Genomic DNA, 21,224 nt, shown 5'->3' with positions numbered 1-21,224 from the left:
GCTGCTGCCTGTTCATTTTGGGGAATTCATGCTAGTAGACCAGCAAGCCATAAAAAAGATTGCTCTACTGGCAGGGTTAAATGACTGTGATTTTCATGAGGAAATAATACATAGTGGAGTAGGTAGGAGTAGGTCTGGAACTCAAAGTACTAACTGGAATATTCTTGGTGCTCCCATGACCCGTAAACGTGCAGTGGCAGCAACCACACCCTAATGAGTTCACAGAAACAAGCTTTCCAATTCCTCAGGAATGAATATCTGTGTCTCCCCACCAGGAAAACAACCTAGACCAGTGCAATGCCAAGTACGGGCAGAGCCTAGACTGGGTGGTAGAGGAGGAAGATTTCAAATATCAGTTGTGACCATGAGATCTGTTGCAGCAGCAAGGATCACGTGTGTGTTTAAAAAAATTGTGACTTGTCACCAAACTGAAGAAGTGATGATGAGGAGAGTGAACTTAACATGGGATATCAGGAGATGAGCAGTGTAAGAGACGCCCTTAACAGATGCTGTTGGTTTCCCATCCACATCCTTAGGCACTCAACCTTCTTACACGTTCTAATGGCATCCTCGTGCAAATAGGTGAGACCCTCCATCTGAGGATCTCAACCCACGTATGGGCCAGACCAGGAGTGCTGGAGGTTATGCTTCCAGGAGTAGCCCCCATCCAGTTACTGAAAAAAAGTTGGAGGAAAAGCACCTCAAATTTATCACTCCTCTGGTGGAGAGCTCAAAGGCAGGATCTGTACTGTTTCCTAGAATTTCCACAGGAGGTTTGAGCTCTGGGTTCCCACAGTGGGAACCTGCTGGATAAGGCACCATTGATTTCCTTCCTTCTCTACCAGGTTTCACTTCCCCACTCTCCTACCATGCTTCTTGGTATCACCTTCCAAATAAACCCATTGAACTCAAATTCTTGTCTCAGGGTCTGCTTCTGAGGAAGCACAGCCTAAGACCACCTCTGTTCATTCTAAATTAGGAATAACAACATATATCTTATTGGATTGTTGTTAGGAGAAAATGAAATATTAAAGTGTCTTAACCAGTGACCAGTTGCTGTCAAGCTGATTGCGAGTCACAGCATCTCCATGTGTGTCAGAGTAGAACCGTGCTTCATAGGGTTTTCGGTGGCTGATATTTTCGAAGTAGATCACTAGGCCTTTCTTCCAAGCTGCCTTTGGGTGGACTCCAACCTCCAACCTTTTGGTTTAGCAGCTGAGTGTGTTAACCATTTGCACCACCGAGGGAATCCTTTAAAGTGTCTTAGAATCCAAATATTCTAAGATCTTACAATCAGATTATTAAAAAGCCGTTGTGATGATTATTCACTCAGCAAACACGAGTAGTATAATGCAGTGGCTCAGAGTGTGGGTTCTGCAGCAGGACTACTTGGATTTGAACCTTAAGATCCATTTATTAGTAGCTCTGTGGTTCTGTGGAAAACGTGGTGGCGTAGTGGTTATGAGCTATGGATGCTAACCAAAAGGTCAGCAGTTCAAATCCAGCAGGTGCTCCTTGGAAACTCTATGGGGCAGTTCTACTCTGTCCTACAGGGTCACTATGATTGCAAACTGGCTTGACAGCAACAGGTTTGGCTTTTTTTTTTTTTTTTTGTGGTGACTCTGAGTTTGAACTCTCTGTGCCCAGTAAAATATTTCTTATAGGAGTTAACCTGGAGTAATTCATGTAGTGAGCACTGCTTGGGGAGCTTATCAGGTGTTTATTACATAATATCTTCTTTATCATTCATGCATAGTAAGTATGGAGTACTTTGTCCTTTCTTGTGGGTTAGTATAAACCCTCAGTTACTGCTCTTATTGGAAAAGCAATACCTCCTATGTGAGGTCCAAACACTTGGCCCTATTTGAATGCATCTAATAGTTCAGGAAATTAGACCTCACAAAGAATATTGGGCTTCCTTCTGCCCTGCTTCTAAACTGGAGATAGGTATCACTGTATTTCAAACAACATTTCAAAACTGGGAAATGATCTCCAAGATTTCTCCCAGTAACAGCATGCGATTTCTGAGAAACCAGGCCCAATGCATGCAGTGTATTAGCCAACATTCGGGAAATCCCCTTCCTATTGCCTAGTCATGGAGTTTGCTCTTTGGTTTCAGTTTCCTTACAGAGATTTCCAAACTTCGGCCCTTCTTTCCTTAGTTTCCATTTCATTTTCCAGTCTTCTGATCTCAGGCAAAAAATAGCGGAAATCCCCACGTTGGATAAGGAAGAGATATGGCAGAAAGCCCACACCTAAACTAAGGGACAAGAGTTAGGACTCCTACCACGTTCTCGGCATTCTCATCAAAGCAGCTTTCTTATCAAGAAAAAGGACCTCTGCTGGGAGTTTGACGGTTAAGGTGAGATTGGGGCCAGGGTGGGAGGAGATTGGCAAGGGGCAGCTCACTGCAGAAACATTCCATCAGGACAGGATGCTGCAGAGCCTGATGCGGAATATCAGGCCTCAGTGAGGGTTCAGCTGTGGTTTTATCAGATGGTCAGGAGGATTCTGAAAGGCCGGCTTGCTTTGCTTAATGCTCAATTACACACAAGCATGTATGGAGAATAAACTGAGAGACTGAAATGTCTTAAAGCTTTTTTTCTTCGTTTTCCACCTTATGACCTATCTGGGAGCATAATTACCACTTGTTACCTTTATCTTTGATAGAATCTGATTAAGCTGGCTCAAACTGCAGCCTTACTCGACAATGATTGCCTTATTTTTATGAGAAACAGCAATAATGAGAAGCAACGTAATTAGCATGCTAACATTCCTAAGTTGGTGGTGGGGGGGCGTCCCTGAGTGTGGCAAATGGTTAAGTGCTTGACTACTGGGCAATTCGAACCCACCCAGAGGCGCCTCAGAAGACAGGCGTGGCACTCTGCTTCCAAAAGGTCACAGCTCTGAAAATCCTATGGAGAAGTTCTACTTTGCACACAGCAACAACATTGTTAGGTACAAAAAATAAGAAAAAAGAGGAAAGTTGAAACCTGGAGTAAACAATGAAGAGGTTTCCTGAAAACGGCTACATATTTTTAGTCATAGTGTCGTACTTTATTTGAAGGTCAATTTTTTCTTTTAGACATAGTTCTGATATAAGTGGTTTCAATTTCTCCATAGCCGTAGCCCCTTTTGTGTTGGATCCCGCTTGACTACTGTACTTCCTCTATAGTATAAATCACTTGATTCAGCAGTTGTTGCCTGACTTGACCCCTCTGACAATATCTGGCAATTTGGCTTACTCCTTGGAACTCTCTCCACCATATAACACAAGTTTTATGCATCTCTTGTTTGATTTCCATTTATCTCCTTGTTAAGAGCCTTTTTTCTTAAACCACAATCAACACAAAACAAAGCAAATAACAACAACAAAACACACAGGACACAAACTAGTATAGCCAAAAAAAGAGATATTTTCTTTCTGAATCTCCGTCTCCAGCACTCCTGAACATTTCTCCTGTATTTCTTAATGTTTTCTTTATTTGCACTTTTTTTTCTCTCCTGCAGCTTTGTCTTTATTAAGCTAGCAGTTTTAATGAGTGCGTCATTGAATTTTACCTCCAACTATTTACTTACTTATCCTCCTTTTTTTTTTTTTTAAATAGAAAATAGGCTTAAAGACTTGAGTGAAATGTCGAATGTCAGGTAGCTAGCCAGTGGCAGAACTGGGATTAGAAATCAGGTCTGCTTTACTTCAAGGCCAAAATGTGTATTCCTTTTTTGTATCTCAATTCATTCTTGCATTGCCTTCATTTATAAAAGGTTATGGTACAGTAACAGAGTTAGGGAAAATGTATCCCAGAACACACAGCACTGGCTGAGTTATGAATGGCAGAGCCATGGTTGAATCTGCAATGGTGTTTTGGAGCTTGGGCTCTCTTAAGGAGCAGTAAAGATGTTATCCAGTTAACATGTGGGGACAATGCATAAAATAATATTATTAGTATAGATATATAGCAGTAGTGTTATTTCTGAGGCTTGAAAACGTGGACAAATTAGTTCCTCCCCCATTAATGACATCAGCCCAAAGCACAAAATCTGGCTGCCCCAATACCTGCGTATATAGATTTGGTTCTCCTAGCTAACTGTTACAGAACATCACTGCCAGGTCTTACATCTTTCTAATCTAAAAACAATTATGGCCCTTGTTATAAATGAGTCAGGCAACCAGAACTGTACAACTATAAGGTGCCAGTATTGCTTAGGGAGTGGATTAGAATAGAAAGAGACTTGACATTTGAGTTTCTAAAATCATTGTGCAATCCCTTCTTTCTGGATAAGACTCGAACTTGGCATTTCTGATTCCCATGCCTGGTGATGTGCCATGTGCCATGGATTTCTATTGTCTACTTTGAAGCAGTTTCTGTTTTGATCTGTCACCTGATTCATCTTTGGGTCCTTGGCTATGAGAAAGAAGTAGGAGGGGGAATGTGTCCTTAGAATTGTTTTAAAAAAACCCATTTGTTTTTGCAATCTGCTAATAAAGAGGTTAGGAATCCAAATCTTTTAGTCGCAAGATAAAGGAAGTTGCAAGTTAAAGGAAGAGTCAGGCAGATGGTGGATTTTTTTACTTCTGTAGTAGATACTCACTTTTAAAATAGAAGTAAATTATTCTTTACCGTAAGGGAAGGTAGAAAAGTGTGCATTTTCTTGTATCTCATATAGCCTAAAAAATATTTTATCAAGGACTCTTTGGGCTATAGGAATTAATGCCCAGAAGTTAGAAAATAAGTGGTTAATCGTAATTAAAGGAAATATTTTCACTCACTTCCTCATCCATAAAAAGGTCACGTTTGAAGTGTTATTGAAGAAGCTATATCAATAACTATATATAAAACTTACTGAAAAAACATAGCTCTAAGAAGAAAACAACTGTAATGCTATGTAAAGAACTGGCAGGATTTAATATAATACAGTTTGACTGGACATAGCCCTAAATAAGAGAAAAACAAGTTGAAATGAGGTAAAAGAAAGAAATATAGTATAAGATATAATGGTCATAAAGAATCAATCTAGTGATGCAGGGAGATAAAAACTAGGAAACAAAAGTAAGCCAAAAATCAATGGAGTAAGATTCAAACTAGCGGTACTAAGTTAAACTGAGGAAATAGATTTTCTATGCCCACCAAATATTTAAGAGCCAGTGGGGTAGCCTGTAAGAGACCTTAAAGAGCCTCAAGACTTATTTTACTGTGGTTCTCTTTGCAATCACTTTTTAAAAATATTTATCCAGAAATTTAGGCCATGCTGGGGAGTAGTATGATACCAAATTCCAGAAGTAAAATGACTTCTTCTGCTTAAACACCAGCCATTTCAGGTCATTCCACCTCCTCCCTTGCAGACAAGGTAACACCCTGGACATGGCCTCAGAGATCCACATGCCAGGCCCAATGTGCCTCATTGAGAACATTAATGAGCAACTGATGATTAACCAGGAAGCTCTGAAGATCCTGTCTGCCATTACTCAGCCTGTAGTGGTGGTGGCTATCGTGGGCCTCTACCGCACAGGCAAATCCTACCTGATGAACAAGCTGGCTGGCAAGAAACACGGTAAGTGCCACCAACAAAACGGTACTGAATCCCCTGTCTTCACTCACGCTGCCCACTCTGTAGTTAAGATGATTTCAGAAGATAAAGTTTAGACAAAAAGATGCATATTGAAAGCTAGTGTCTGGGCTCCGATCTGGGAGTTTAAAGTCTGCTCCCAATTTCTGGCATACCACTTTTTTTGCCTTACTATTTCCTTGGAAAAAGTATTTTATCCTCATATTTCTCATAAGGAGTAAGAAAGCAATGAAATAACTTTGGTTTACATAATTACACCGTGAATGTTGTTAATAACATGATATTCTTGTAAAAAATATCAAATTTCAAACCTATGGTATCTGCTGTTGTCATTTCCCATTTCTGTAGTTGTAGTTTAGATTGCTACCGGTTGTACTTTCTGCTATTTCCTCATCCTGCTTTCCTTAAATCCTAGCTCAGTTATCAAGTCCCCTATTTCCAGAGCCCCTCTGCTATCACAACCTTCAGTCACCCCCGCCCCTTCTGCAGGGTTCTCTGTTGGATCTACAGTGCAGTCTCACACCAAGGGTATCTGGATGTGGTGTATGCCTCACCCGGAGAAGTCAAATCTCACACTAGTGCTGCTTGACACTGAGGGCCTAGGTGACGTAGAGAAGGTAAGGAAGGAGGATTTGGTTTTGATTAACCTCCTCATCTCTGAACATTCTTTTACACAGGTAGGTTTTACATAAATTTGTACTTCCACTTGACCAGAGTATACCTTATCTTTTTTCCTATTTTAAGTAGTCAAGGTTTGGAATCGTGAAGTGAGAAAAAATATTTATATGCCAGAATCATGACTAGATGTTACTATACAGATGTTGCCAGGCGGTTATTGCAGATATATTAAGATGATGCAAAAAAAAAAAAAAAAAAATCACTCAAGAGTCTGTTCCTGTAGAGATGGTGGTTAAGGCCTTGGGCTCTGGGTCAGGTGAACGTGTGTTCAAATCAGGGCTCTGGCACCTGTAGATCTCTGACTTTGACAAGTAAGAGAAAGAATATTTCAATGCTTCTTAGTCTATACGGAGTTCAAGTGTTCCAAATCATTTATTTTCTCTTGGTCTTATCTAACTCATCATTTGATTAGTAGCTACATGGGGTTTTCACAATGGTGTGGTGATAAATGCTTAATGATGAGCTTACTGGGGGAAAAAAACAAAGCCTTGATTTGTAGCACTCGTGCATTTCCTAAATACTGCCTTCATGGCTGATTTCAAGCTGGGAAGAGACATACACAATCTGCTCTCGTATATTGTTATGAGTTGGCTCTAGTGCATCACTGGGTCCCTTGATTTTCCTTCTTTTTAAAATTTTTTTCATTTTGCTTTGATTTACCAGAGTTTAGAGACGGTTAGCCTCAATTTGAACCTTGGTTTCCTTATCTGTAAAATTTATCTCACAGTGTTGTTTTGAGTTTAAGATCATGAATGTGAACTCTCTGGTGCATAACAGCTAATCAATAAAATAGATATATATGGGTTTGCAATGAGTTGAAATTGACTCAGTGGCTGCTAACAACTGCAACATTATGCTTATAGGCAAACTTTGTTTTATATAATAAAAAACTTGATTTTAAGAGCTTTGGTTGATTTACTAACTTTGACTCCCTATTTTGCAAATATCTAACAGTAGTTACAAGAGAGATTGATGAATTGAAAATTTATAGTTCTGTATAAAATTATCAATGCTAATGATAGAACTATTCAAAGTTCCTATGCATGTGACAATCATTTTTATTTATGTCTTGTTTGATATTTGCAATTCACAGGTCTATTTTTAACAATTGCTCATCTGGGGATGCCATGGGACATGACATGAATCTGTTTTCACTTCTAGGTTGATAAGAAGAATGATACCCAGGTCTTTGCTCTGGCAATGCTACTGAGCAGCATCTTTGTATACAATACCATGAACAAAATCGACCAGGAAGCTATCGACCTACTGCAGTATCCTTTTATGGTTCAAGAAAGCACCAAAACCAGAGAGGAATCCTATATTCATCAGCTGTATGTCTATGAATCATTTGAAAGAAGCCTAAAAATGAAAACATGATAAACACTGAGAGTACAAGGAAAAAGTCTATATCTTTGCTGGTGAAGTGATGAATTGGTTAAGGCCCAAGGGGAAAATAAACGTTCAGAGATACATGGAATTAAATATAGGCTTAGATGCAGTCCTATTTCTACCAGTTATCCTTAATTGCATTTCAGCAAAGTGACAGAACTGACAAATCTGCTCAGGGAAAGATCCTCATCTGATCTTGACGAGGTTGCAGATTCAGCTGACTTTGTGAGCTCCTTCCCCGACTTAGTGTGGACTCTGAGAGATTTCTTCCTTGAGCTGGAAATCGATGAGCAAGTCATCACAGCAGATGAATACCTAGAGAATTCACTAAGACCGAAGCAAGGTAACAGGGACTTCAGTTTTGGAAACAGAGGGAAAGTAACACAGGAAATAACCTGTTTTGTGTAGGTGGTTAAATTTATGGTCTCCTGTATGTATGTAATCAACTAGTGGTTAAGTGCTATGGCTGCTAACCAAAGGGCTGGCAGTTCAATTCCAGCAGGTGCTCCTTGGAAACTCTATAGGGCAGCTCTACTCTGTCCTATAGGGTTGCTATGAGTTGGAATTGACTCGATGGCACTGGGTTTGGGTTTGGGTTTGATATGTAATCAACTAGCTATCCTACCAAATTAACAAGTACTATTAATTTTTTTAAATTAATTTAGACCCTGGTGGTGTAGTGGTTAAGTGTTATGGCTGCTAACCAAGGGTTCGGCAGTTCGAATCCACCAGGCGCTCCTTGGAAACTCTACGGGGCAGTTCGCTATGAGTAGGAATCAACTCGATGGCACTGGGTTTGGTTTTTTTTGGTATTAATTTAGAATAAACTATGAGACTCGGTACTAATTTGTACTACTCCTAGGTTCTCGGAGAAAGTTTCTTTTTTTTTTTCCCCCCCCTAATTATTTACCTTATATCTTTTTGCTTGGAGCCCTGGTGACATGGTGGTTAAGAGCTCAGGCTGCTAACCAAAGTTGGCAGTTCAAATCCACCAGCTGCTCTTTGGAAGCCCTATGGGGGCAATTCCACTCTGTCCTATAGGGTTGCTGTGAGTTGGAATTGACTCAACGGCATACATCAACGACAATCTTTTTGCTTAGAGCTTGTGAAGATATATTGAAATAAATAACAACAGATAGAAAGAATATTTATTGAGGGAAAGAGATTAAAATTAACATAAACACCATATTAAATAAATCCTAAGGTGCCCTGGTGGCACAGTGGTTAAAATGCTTGACTGCTAACCAAAAGGTCGGAAGCTCAAACTCACCAGGCACTCTGCTGGAGAAAGATGTGGCAGTCTCTGCTTCTGTAAAGATTTACAGCCTTGTAAACCTTATGGGACAGTTCTTCTCTGTCCTATAGGGTCGTTATGAGTCAGAATCGACTTGACGGCAAAGGGTGGTTTTTAAATAAATCCTACTTTTCCATCTCTAGGCACTGATCAAACAGTTCAGAATTTCAACTTGCCCCGCCTATGTATACAAAAGTTCTTTCCAATGAAGAAATGCTTTATCTTTGAGTTGCCTAGTCATCAGAAGAAGCTTGCCCAACTTGAGACTCTACGTGATGATGAACTGGATCCTGAATTTGTGCAACAAGTTGCAGAATTCTGTTCCTACATCTTCAGCCATTCTAAAATAAAGGCTCTCCCAGGAGACATCAAGGTCAATGGACCTCGTGAGTATCTTTTTTAGGATTTTCCTTCAATTCAACATAATAAATAAGGAACTTTGTTATAAGATTCCCTCTCCCAGTGTCAGTGTTGACAAATATGTAGTCAATTACCATCAAGCAAATCATATTACGATATTTGTTAAGTTCAAGTGGGTATCAAAAATATTTCTAGTGCTTTTTCAGTTATGCTTCCAAAGTAGGATAAAATGGGAGCATAGCCTGAAGAAAGGGCAGAGTTAAAGAAATTCTACCCATAAATGGTCCACTGTTGAACTAGAGTAAACCACATGGGTTGGAAGCATTTGTTCCACAGATTTATTGGATACTTATTATGTGTCACAGCCTGTGCTAAGCACAAGGTGACCAAGTCCTATAGAAATAGAATTTAATCAATGCAAACATAAACAAACAGAGGCCCACGATGTCAAGAACACCAAAAGAGTCTGAGCAGACTTCTCGGTCCAGGTGTTCCTAAGGGTTCTATGTCTAGAACTTTGTAAATTTTTGCAGTGTTATTGAAGGAAGTTGAATATAAACAAAAACTGTGCCAAGAATAAGGAAGGAAAACATGAAAATTCCAACAAAGTTAAAGGAGACCTGTTCTAATTTGCTCATTTGTTGTTATTCTGTGGAAGGTAACTCTTATATCACCCTTACTGAAGTGAAAGAAAAGGGAATATTGAAGAGAATAGACACCTGAGGAAGAGGGAAAGAAATGGAAGGGTAAAGAGGCAAAAGGTCTATAGCGTTCTAATGAAATGAATACGTGTGACTTTTACATAATTATCTACACATTTCTCCACGGGAGTAGGAAGAAATGTGGACAATGACATGGACATCTTGAGTTCTCTCTATTTTTCCCTTTGAACATGGTTTCTTTTCCCAAAGAATGAAAGATCAGACTTCTTGGTCACACAGTTTCCCAAAGGAACTTATCTGGGCCACTGGAGCACTGTACAAAATGCTGGAAAAGTTCAGGCAATGCAATGTTAAATTAACATTCTCAAAATGACTCAGTATAGAGCATGCCCTTTTTACCTACAAATAATAAGAGTACCTTTCCCCCCGTGAAGGTCTAGAGAGTCTGATGTTGACCTACGTCAATGCCATCAACAGTGGTGATCTGCCCTGCATGGAGAACGCAGTCCTGGCCTTGGCCCAGATCGAGAACTCAGCTGCAGTGCAAAAGGCCATTGCCCACTATGATCAGCAGATGGGCCAGAAGGTGCAGCTGCCCACAGAAACACTCCAGGAGTTGCTGGACCTGCACAGGGCCACTGAGAGAGAGGCCATCGAGGTCTTCATGAAGAGCTCCTTCAAGGATGTGGACCAAAAGTTCCAGAAGGATTTGGTGGTAATTTTTGTTGTCATTCTAGTTCATGGAGATTAGAGTCAGTAGAAGGCAAAGTATTGCTATGAAAGGAAAAAATGGAGACTTAATTAAGAAAAGCAATTCTTACTGTGTGTGTGTGTGTGAATTCTTACTAGACTAGAAAAAATGATAATCATTTATGTGGCCAAGGTATCATTGTTATTTTGGAAAAAAAAAAAAAGTAACTGCTGTGGGCCCTATAGATTTTGAAACTTTCATATGCATATAATCCACTTTTTCCATGTTATTCCCATGGTCCCATTTTTTTGAATAATATTATTCTTTTAAAAATTGTATTTTTAAAAGTATTAACTTTTTATTTTTATTAATTAAGCAAGCAAAACTCCCAGTTACATCTTCTAAAAATTCATGTATTTGGGCTTTGTACAGTAAGTAGGCTGATATCATTCCAGGCCAAAGCTAAGAAATTGATGTCATTAAAAGCCAGAGTGGCATTAGCTGTACCACAATTATTCTAAGAATCACTTCCTTATTTGAAATCCCAAGTCCAGGATAATACTGAAACCAGGAATGTGAAAAAAGTAATAGACGCATTTAAAACAAGGGCATGAGACTAGAGATCTGTGATCTGCTCCTCACAGCTAAGGGAGAAATAACAGCAGAAAGGCACTTAAGGAGATTTCTAACTTTCTAGAAAAAATATAGATTCTTTTTCAGAATCATTGCTAGAACTGCTGCTGTGTTTCTTTGAAGACCCAGCTAGAAGCAAAACAGGAAGACTTTTGTAAGCAGAATCTGCAAGCATCATGGGATCGTTGCTCAGCTTTACTGCAGGGTATTTTCGGTCCTCTAGAAGAAGAAGTGAATCAAGGGATTTATTCTAAACCCGGGGGGTATCGTCTCTACATTCAGAAGATGGAAAGGCTGAAGAAAAATTACTATCAGGAGCCCAGGAAGGGAATACAGGTATTCCTAATTTACCAATTAATTCTAGAAAATTGCTGGGTAGTGGGGAAGGGGGTCTTTAAAAATTCAGGGAGAACAGGAGGAAAGGCATATACAGGCACACAGATGAGATTTATGTCTCTGCCTAGTAGTTACACTTTCATTCAATAAGCATGGATAAAAAACCTACTCTGTGCCTCCTATTAGTGTTCCTGGCACAAGATTATGCTGTAATGACAGCTGTGAAATTAAATTGAAATATCAGCAAAATCATCAGACTTTTATTGCAACATCTATTATGGTAAGATCTTTTTGGTTGCATAGGACGGAAACCTAACAACTAAAACTAACTTAAGAAAAAACAATAGTTTATTGGCTCATAAAGATTAAAAACAAAAGATTTCATTTAGTTTTAAGCACAACTACATTCTGAAGTTTAAATAATGTCACCAATTCTCCTTCCTATTTTCCACCCCCACCCCACTTCATTTTTTTGTCGTTGTTATTTCTTTTCCCTCCTTTTTGGCTTTATTCTCAGCCAGGCTCATCCCAGATGGCAGCGAAAACACCAACAGCTCCAAGCTTAGCTAGTCCTTAGTGCCCTCAGTCTCAGGAAAGAGAGCATCTTTTTCCCAGAATCCATGTCAGTCTTTAAAAAACTCAGGTTGCAGTGTTCCCCTGCCTGTGAACAAGTGCTTTGTATCTAGTGGCCTTGTAACCGATTGGCCAGCCTGGAGAAAGTGCCCACTCCTGTGACAGAAGAGGCTTGTTTGACAGTTCCACCAGCGTGGGCTGTGCACTTCTGGGGATGAAAAGACGCTGGGAGGACACAGAAATGAAGATGTTTACATTTCTGACCATCGTTTCCTGTTCTAACTGCATGTTTTGGGGGTTCCTAGGCTGAGGAAACTCTGCAGAAGTATTTAATGTCCAAGGAGTCTGTGAGTGATGCAATTCTACAGACAGACCTGATTCTCACAGCAAAGGAAAAGGAGTTGGAAGGTGAGAAGAAAATGGAAGATAGACCAGAAATATCTCCAAGTTTGAAGTTAACTTGGCCTGGTCCACCTGGGATCATCAAATTAGGGCAGGAATGCTGAAGATGTTTCTTACTTCCTGAGGCTGTATCTGGGTATGGCACATATAATCAGCTGTATTAAGGCTACCTGGAAGGAAAAAAGGGCCCCAGGGAATTTTCTCTATAACAAGAGTGGAAGGTAGAAGGGAGTAACACTTCAATCTTAGAGAATGTTGTTTTTTTCCTTTGTCCTCAGAGGCACGCATGAAAGCAGAGGCTGCACAGGCTGAAGCACAAAAGTTGGAGGAGATTCGAAGGCAGAATCAGCTAATGATGGAGCAAAGGGAGAGACTCCATCAGGAGCAAGTGAGACAGATGGAGAGGGACAGAGCAAACTGGCTGGCAGAGCAACAGAGGGCCCAGGAGCGTAAAATCCAGGTATGTTGCAATTGTATCATGCTAGGATTGTAGTCTTCTCCATTTAATGATGAGCCCAGGCAGCAATGACAAGGCAGAAAAGGCAGCATAATATTGTGACCCTGGATAAGGACTCTGGAGCCAGTCTACTTGGGTGTGACTCCCATTTCCACTATTTACTAAATGTATGATTTGGGCAACTTATCTAACCCCTCTGTTGCTCAGTTTCCTCTTCTGCAAAATGGAGACAGTACTAATACCTATCTTATAAAATAGGATTGTTTTAATAATTATATGAGTTAATATTTGTGTTTGCAATGGTGCCTGGGACAGAGTAAGCACTATAATTTATTAAACAAAAGTGAAGGATATTTCTAGCCTACAGTTATTATTCTTTTCTGTTAACTTATTAACCTCTCTGGACAATCTTTTGCTTCAGTCATAGATTAACTAATTAATTTAATATTACTGTTTTTATGACCCTAACCTTGACTTGGGAAACCCTGGTGGCGTAGTGGTTAAGTGCTACAGCAGATTCGGCAGTTTGAATCTGCCAGTGGCTCCTTGGAAACTCTATGAGGCAGTTCTACTCTGTCCTATAGGATTGCTGTAAGCCAGAATCAACTTGACGGCAGTGGATTTTTTTTTTTTGGTTTCTCAACCTTGACTTGATCATCCCTGGTTCTGAAGGTCTTTAACTGGCAAACTTTGTTTCATCCCATCCTTTTTTATTATTATGATTATGAGTCAATAGGCAGTAGTTCTGATTTATCAAGCATTATACAAACACTTGGCATGCATTGCCTCATCTGCTGTGTTCACTATGAAGCTGAACTGTTACGTGCCCATTTTCAGAAAACAGACTCCAAAGACATAACTAAGTGCCAGCATTCCACAGCCTAGGAAATTATCAGAACTGTCTTCCCCACAGAATGAGGTCCACAATTGCTTCTGCAAACCTGGTATAAAATTTCTGTGTGAGTCCCCTTATGGGACAAAGGACATTCTACCCCTCCCCTTGGGTGACCAGTCTACCTGTGTATAATAGTTTTCCACGTGGTAGTCTAAGACATTTTTAAGATTGCCACTCTGTTCTGAAGGACAGTATGGTCAGTCTGGGTCTTTGATTTCGTTCTACTTCTGCTACCAAAACTGCAGAGACATGGAACAGATTCCCTCACGTAAGGCTCAGACACCTCACCTGATTCTGGGCACCCTGCTGCAGGATCAGCTTCCCCTTTTAGAAATATGTGAGACATTCATCTGTGTAGCAATGAGGCTTGAAGTTAAGATGTGACTAAGATTTCCTAATGAGATTGTTTAGAATGAAGGGGCAGGGAGTCTCAGAATGGAATTCTGAGATAACAGCATTTCATGGACTGAGAGATGATGATGTTTCTGGAGCTACAGCAAGAGACGTATAGATGCTTACAGAAGTAGGATATCCAAGAGTGAGAGAGAAAACAGGTATGAATGGAAGAGAGGAATTCAGTAATTGTTGTTACTGATAGATTAAAATAAATAAGGAAAAAAAGATTTGTTTGCGTGTTTCCCCCACCGATTTGGGCACTACTATAGGGCCACTATGAGTTGGAATCAACTTGACAGCCCTGGGTCTGGGTCTATTCCCACAGTAATTAGTCCTTTCTGCGAACTTATTAACCCCAATGTTTTTATTTCTCACTCATTAGGAAGAAGCCAAAAGGCTCGAAGAAAGATTAAAAGCTGAAAACAGAAGGCTTCAAAAAACATTACGGCGTCTTTTTAGGTAATACATGTGTCTTACTGTAAAGAGCTAAACATCAGAGCTTCCTTTTATTGCTCACTCTCACTGAGGGCACGACTGGCCCAAGCAACTACAGAACTTAAGACAATTACCATTTACGTAAACTTTATAATTGTTATGAACATATCTGCCAAAAGAATGAACAAATCTGTCTTGGAAGAAACACCGTCAGAATGCTCCTTAGAAGCAAGGATGGTGAGACTATGTCTCAAATACTTTGGACATGTTATCAGGAGGAATCAGTCCCTGGAGATGGACATCATGATTGGTAAAGTAGAGGGTCAGTGAAAAATGGGAAGACCCTCAACAAGATGGATTGACACAGTGGTTGCAACAACGGTTGTGAGGATAGTGCAGGACTGGGCAGTGTTTCATTCTGTTGTCCGTAGGGTCGCTATGAGTTGGAACCAACTTGACGACACCTAACAACAACAAACCAAAAAACCCATTGCCATTGAGTCAATTCTGACTCAGCGACCCTACAGGACAGAGTAGAACTGCCCCATAGAGTTTCCAAGGAGTGCTTGGTGAATTTGAACTACCGACCTTTTGGTTAGCAGCCATAGCTGTTACCCACTACACCACCAGGGTTTCCTAACAACACCACCATAATTATTATATTAAGCATTTGTTTAAAGTTATGGTGCTAGTAATTGGTAACATGTGCATCCTAATAGTCCAATAATTAAAAAGATGCTTACTTCCTTAAGGAGATTATAAATTGTATAATAGAAAACATTTTACCACTACCTCAATTTTGGGGTGATATGTTTATGTAGCATATTCCAAGAGAGAGAGCTTTCTCTTCCACCCAAATGCCGCCAGTCTAGTTTTCCACTTCTGTCTCAAAAGATAGCAAGTGACCTGTGGGTATTATCCACATGACTAAGTCAAATGGAAGTTGACCAAAATCTTAGGCTTAGTTGGACATCACTCCTGTCAGGTGGTCATGTGCTAGTTGCCAGCAGATGGAGGCGCCAATGGTAAAGACAACTAACCTAGCTCCCTAGTTGAGACAATATACAGTTCTCAACTAGGTGGCAGTTTTTCAGTCTATAGTCAGCAGCATGACACCTGGGCACTGTCAACAGACAGTTTGCATGGACCAAGATGAAAGCAAATAACCTCATAAAATCTAGATCCTCCAGAACATGGAAGGTGCTATCAGCATGGAGTTGAGGATGTATCATAGGCTGAAGGACTAAAGAAGAAACCTTCTCTTTCTTGTTCACCTTCACCCAAGACATAACTTAAATAGTACATTGTAGAACTTGAAACAGTTGACACTGGACTATATAATTGTGTTGCATGTTTATGGTTCTTATAGCTTGTAAATATATGGTATAAGTGATGTTAGATGCAGTGTCAAAAATCTGATGGGGCTAATGTAATTTTATACTTCTTTATAGTTTTAAAGTTAATGATCTCAGTTCTTTGCAGTCATGTTTGAAACTCTGCTGGTGTTTCCTAAAAACATTATGGATTGAATAAAAGTATTTATTTGTACATATTTAATCCGTAAACTTCCATTAAAATTTTTTGAAAGCCCGAACTCTCCTTTTTACTTAATTTTTTCCTCAATTTTTAAAAACCAATAGGGAAACCATTTGAGTTTCCATAAAAAGGTTAAGAATTACACTAAGGCAGGAAATAAAGCAAAAATGTTTTATTAGACCCTTAATATTTTTGTTTGTTTGTTTACTCCTGTAAAGTAAGGTTTTAAAATTATAGAAACATTACCAAATTTGCATTTTGCCTCCCTCGTAATTGCTTAACTGTCCAAGGAATCCTCAGATTGGGTTATATTGAGGATCTTGAAATTTTTTAGCTGCTCAAAATATGATTTACTTATTTGCAGAAAAAAAGCATATCTATTTTAGTGTCCCTAATTGAAACAATTATCACTGACTGTGCCATTAGAAAAGTCCCAAGTTCAGAATATTTATGACTTCTTGCAAAATCTAAAAATTCAAATACTACCTACCTACTGCTTGCTGTCAAGTCAATTCCAATATTAAAATAGATCTAAGATATTTGAGAAAATAGAAAAATGGTAATACCTCTCAAATAATTTTGAGGCTAATATTACCATAATTTTAAAACTGATTAGAGCAAGTAAAAGAAAAGAAAATCATAGATCATCTCATTTATGAACATATTTCTTTACTTATTAATTCAATAAATGTGTGTTAAAACTATTGCCATTGAGTTGATTCTGATTCATAGATACTCTACAGGACAGAGTAGAACTGTTCCATAGGCTTTCCAAGGAGCAGATGGTGGTATGAACTGCCAACCTTTCAGTTAGAATCTGTGCATTTAACCACTGTGCTACCAGGGTTCCAAATGTGTATCAGGTACCTATTATGTTCTAAAAAAAAAAACATGTTTAATTACCAGAGAAACTGGTGAAAATGTATACAGAGTTTTTAGCCCCTTGAACTTAATTCTCTTGTAGAGAAAGTCAATATACACATTTTAAAATAGGTATAATAAGCCATAGGTGCAAAATCCTAAATAAAATATAAATAACCAAATATAACTCTGTATTAAAAATATCACAAACAGACTTTAAAACTGGAATGAAGGTATGATTTATCAACAGAAAATGTAAAAATAACCTTTAATCATGTTTATTGTTAACTTTTATATTATATGTAATTTTTCCCCTTTTTTTACTGTGCTTTAAGTGAAAGTTTACGAATCAAGTCAGTCTGTCATACAAAAACTCATACACACACTGCTACTCCTAGTTGCTCTCCCTGCAATGAGACAGCACACTCCTCCTCTCCACCTTGCATTCCCTGTGTCCATTCAGCCCGCTCCTGTCCCCTCTGCCTTCCCATCCCAACTCCAGACAGGAGCTGCCCACACAGTCTCATGCATCCACCTGAGCCAAGAAACCCACTTCTCACCAGTATCATTTCCTGTCCCACAGTCCAGTCCAATCCCCGTCAGAAGAGTTGGCTTTGGGAATGGTTCCAGTCTTGGGCTAACAGAAGGTCCGGGGACTGTGACCTCTGGGGTCTCTCCAGTATCAGTCAGACCATTAAGTCTGGTCTTTTCATGAGAATTTGGGACCTGCATCCATGGCTCTCCTGCTCCCTCAGGGGTTCTCTGTTGTGTTCCCTGTCAGGGCAGTCACTGGTTGTAGCTGGGCACCATCTAGTTTTTCTGGTCTCAGGCTGATGGAGTCTCTGGTTTATGTGGCCCTTTCTGTCTCTTGGGCTCATAATTACCTTGGGTCTTTGGTGTTCTTCATTCTCCTTTGCTACAGGTGGGTTGAGACTAATGATGCATCTTAGATGGCTGCTTGCTAGCGTTTAAGACCCCAGACGCCACTCACCAAAGTGGGATGAAGAATATTAATATACTTGTTATGCCAATTGACCTAGATGTCCCCTGAAACCATGGTCCCCAGACCCCCGCCCCTGCTACTCCGGCCTTCGAAGCATTCAGTTGTATTCAGGAAACTGCTTTTGGTTTAGTTCAGTTGTGCTGACCTCTTCGGTATTATGTGCTGTCTTTCCCTTCACCTAAAATACTTCTTGTCTACTATCTAGTGAATACCTCTCTGCCTCCCTCCCCACCCTGTAAATATCAGAGAATATTTTCTTCAGTGTTTAAACTATTTCTTGAGTTCTTAAAATTTAGAGGTCTCTTACAATATTTGTCCTTTTGCAACTGACTAATTTCACTCAGCATAATGCCTTCCAGGTTCCTCCATGGTATGAAATGTTTCACGGATTCATCAATGTTCTTTATCATTGTGTAGTATTCCATTGTGTGAATATGTCATAATTTATTTATCCATTCATTCATTGATGGGCACCTTGGTTGCTTCCATTTTTTGCTGTTGTAAACTGTGCTGCAATGAACATGGGTGTGCATATATCTGTTTGTGTGAAAGCTCTTATTTCTCTAGGATATATTCTAAGAAGTGGAATTGCTGAATTGTATGGTAGTTTTTCTATTTCTAGCTTTTTAAGAAAAAAAAATTTTTTTTTTTTTTAAGGAAGCACCAAATTGATTTCCAAAGTGGTTGTACCATTTTACATTCCTACCAGCAGTGTATAAGTGTTCCAGTCTCTCCACAACCTCTCCAACATTTATTATTTTGTGTTTTTGGATTAAGGACAGCCTTGTTGGAATGAGACCGTATCTCATTGTAGTTTTGATTTGTATTTCTCTAATGGCTGATGATCGAGAGCATTTCCTTATGTATTTGTTAGCTAAAAGAATGTCTTCAATGGTGAAGTGCCTGTTCATATCCTTTGCCCATTTTTTAATTGGGTTATTTGTCTTTTTGTAGTTGAGTTTTTGCAGTATTATGTAGATTTTAGAGATCAGACACTGATTGGAATCGCAGAAGCTAAAATTTTCTTCCCAGTCTGTAGGTAATCTTTTTACTCTTTTGGTAAAGTCTTTGGATGAGCATAGGTGTTTGATTTTTAGGAGCTCCCAGTTATTTAGTTTTTCTTCTTCATTGTTAGTAATGTTTTGTATACTGTTTATGCCACGTATTAGGGCTCCTAGTGTTGTCCTTATTTTTTCTTCCATGATCTTTATCATTTTAGATTTTATATTTAGATCTTTGATCCATTTTGAGTTAGTTTTTGTGCATGGTGTGAGGCATAGGTCCTGTTTCATTTTTTTGCAGATGGATATCTAGTTATGCCAGCACCATTTGTTAAAGAGACTGTCTTTTCCCCATTTAACCGACTTTGGGTCTTTGTCAAATATCAGCTGCTCATATGTGGATGGATTTATGTCTGCATTCTGAATTGTGTTCCATTGGTCAATGCATCTGTTGTTGTACTAGTACCAGGCTGTTTTGACTACTGTGGCAGTATGATAGGTTCTAAAATCAGGTAGAGTGAGGCCTCCCACTTTGTTCTTTTTCAGTAATGCTTTAGTTATCTGGGGCCTCTTTCCCTTCCATATGAAGTTGGTGATTTGTTTATCCATCTCATTAAAAATATCATAGGAATTTGGATCACGATTGTGTTGTATCTATAGGTCGTTTTGGCTAGAATAGACATTTTTGCAATGTTGAGACTTCAAATCCGTGAGCAAGGTATGTTTTTCCACTTATATAGGTCTTTTTGGTTTCTTACAGTAGTGTCTTGTAGTTTTCTTTGTATAAGTTTTTATGTCTCTGGTTAGATTTATTCCTAAGTATTTTATCTTCTTGGGTGCTATTGTAAATGGTATTGATTTGGTGATTTCCTCTTTGACATTCTCTTTGTCAGTGCAGAGGAATCCAACTGATTTTTCTGTGTTTATCTTGTATCCTGATACTTTGCTGAACTCTTCTATTAGTTTCAGTAGTTTTCTTGATTATTCCTTAGGGTTTACTGTGTATAAAATCATGTCATCTGCAAATAGAGATACTTTTACTTCTTCCTTACCAATTTGGATGCCCTCTATTTCTTTATGTAGCCTAATTGCTCTGCCTAGGACCTCCAGCACAATGTTGAATAAGAGTGGTGTTGAAGAGCATCCTTGTCTGGTTCCTGTTCTTAGGGGGAATACTTTCAGACTATCTCCATTTAGGATGATGTTGGCTATTGGCTTTATATAAATGCCCTTTATTATGTTGAGGAATTTCCCTTCTATTCCTATTCTGCTGAGAGTTTCTTATCAAGAATGGGTGTTGAACTTTGCCAAATGCCTTTTCTGCAACAACTGAATAGATCATGTGGTTCTTGTCTTTTGTTTTACTTATATGACAGAACAGATTACATTAGTTAGTTTTCTGATGTTGAACCATCCCTACATAGCTGGTATGAATCCCACTTGGTCATGGCGAATTATTTTTTGATATGTTGTTGAATTCTATTGGCTAGAATTTTGTTGAGGATTTTTTTTTTATCTAAGTTCATGAGGATATAGATTTATAATTTTCTTTTTTTATGGTGTCTTTATGTGGTTTTGGTATCAGGGATATGCTGGCTTCATAGAATGAATTTGGGAGTATACCATCCTTTTCTATGCTCTGAAATACCTTTAGTGGTAGAGGTGTTAACTTTTCTCTGAAAGTTTGGTAGAATTCTGCAGTGAAACTGTCAGGGCCAGGGCCTATTTTTCTTGGGAGTTTTTTTATTTACCTTTTCAATCTCTTCTTTCATTTTATGGGTTTATTTAGTTGTTCTATGTCTGTTTGTGTTAGTTTAGGTAGGCAGTATGTTTCTAGAAATTCGTCAATTTCTTCTAGGTTTTCAAATTTGTTGGAGTACAATTTTTCATATTCATCATGATTCTTTTAGTTTCAACGGAGTCTGTTGTGGTATAGCCTATTTCATTACTTATTTGGGTTATTTGTTTCTTCTTCTGATTTTATTTTTTCAGTTTGGCCAATGGTTTATTGATTTTGTTAATTTTTTCGAAGAATCAGCTTTTGGTCTTGTTAA

General features: G+C 39.0%; 1 protein-coding gene across 6 annotated transcripts; it reads left to right on the top strand.

The window, feature by feature from the left end:
- Positions 1–1,896: 1,896 nt before the first annotated feature.
- Positions 1,897–20,559, top strand: LOC135227227 (guanylate-binding protein 5-like). 6 transcript variants are annotated; one of them, XM_064282204.1, is made up of 11 exons: positions 1,925–2,362; positions 5,312–5,553; positions 6,058–6,245; positions 7,408–7,517; positions 7,782–7,978; positions 9,073–9,315; positions 10,386–10,666; positions 11,399–11,611; positions 12,490–12,592; positions 12,865–13,046; positions 14,717–20,559. In XM_064282204.1, exons 2-11 carry the CDS (start codon positions 5,364–5,366, stop codon positions 14,795–14,797), a joined length of 1,788 nt encoding a protein of 595 aa, XP_064138274.1. In that variant the 5' UTR covers positions 1,925–2,362; positions 5,312–5,363; the 3' UTR covers positions 14,798–20,559. The 6 variants fall into 6 exon arrangements, with proteins under 6 accessions (XP_064138277.1, XP_064138274.1, XP_064138273.1 ...); XM_064282203.1 differs by having other exon boundaries at positions 1,926–2,362; positions 5,345–5,553; XM_064282206.1 differs by having other exon boundaries at positions 1,936–2,362; positions 5,345–5,553; positions 6,058–6,185.
- Positions 20,560–21,224: the final 665 nt, after the last annotated feature.

Source organism: Loxodonta africana, chromosome 3 (assembly GCF_030014295.1).
Source record: "Loxodonta africana isolate mLoxAfr1 chromosome 3, mLoxAfr1.hap2, whole genome shotgun sequence".
Lineage (NCBI taxonomy): Eukaryota > Metazoa > Chordata > Mammalia > Proboscidea > Elephantidae > Loxodonta > Loxodonta africana.
This window is presented reverse-complemented; position numbering and strand designations above follow the sequence as displayed.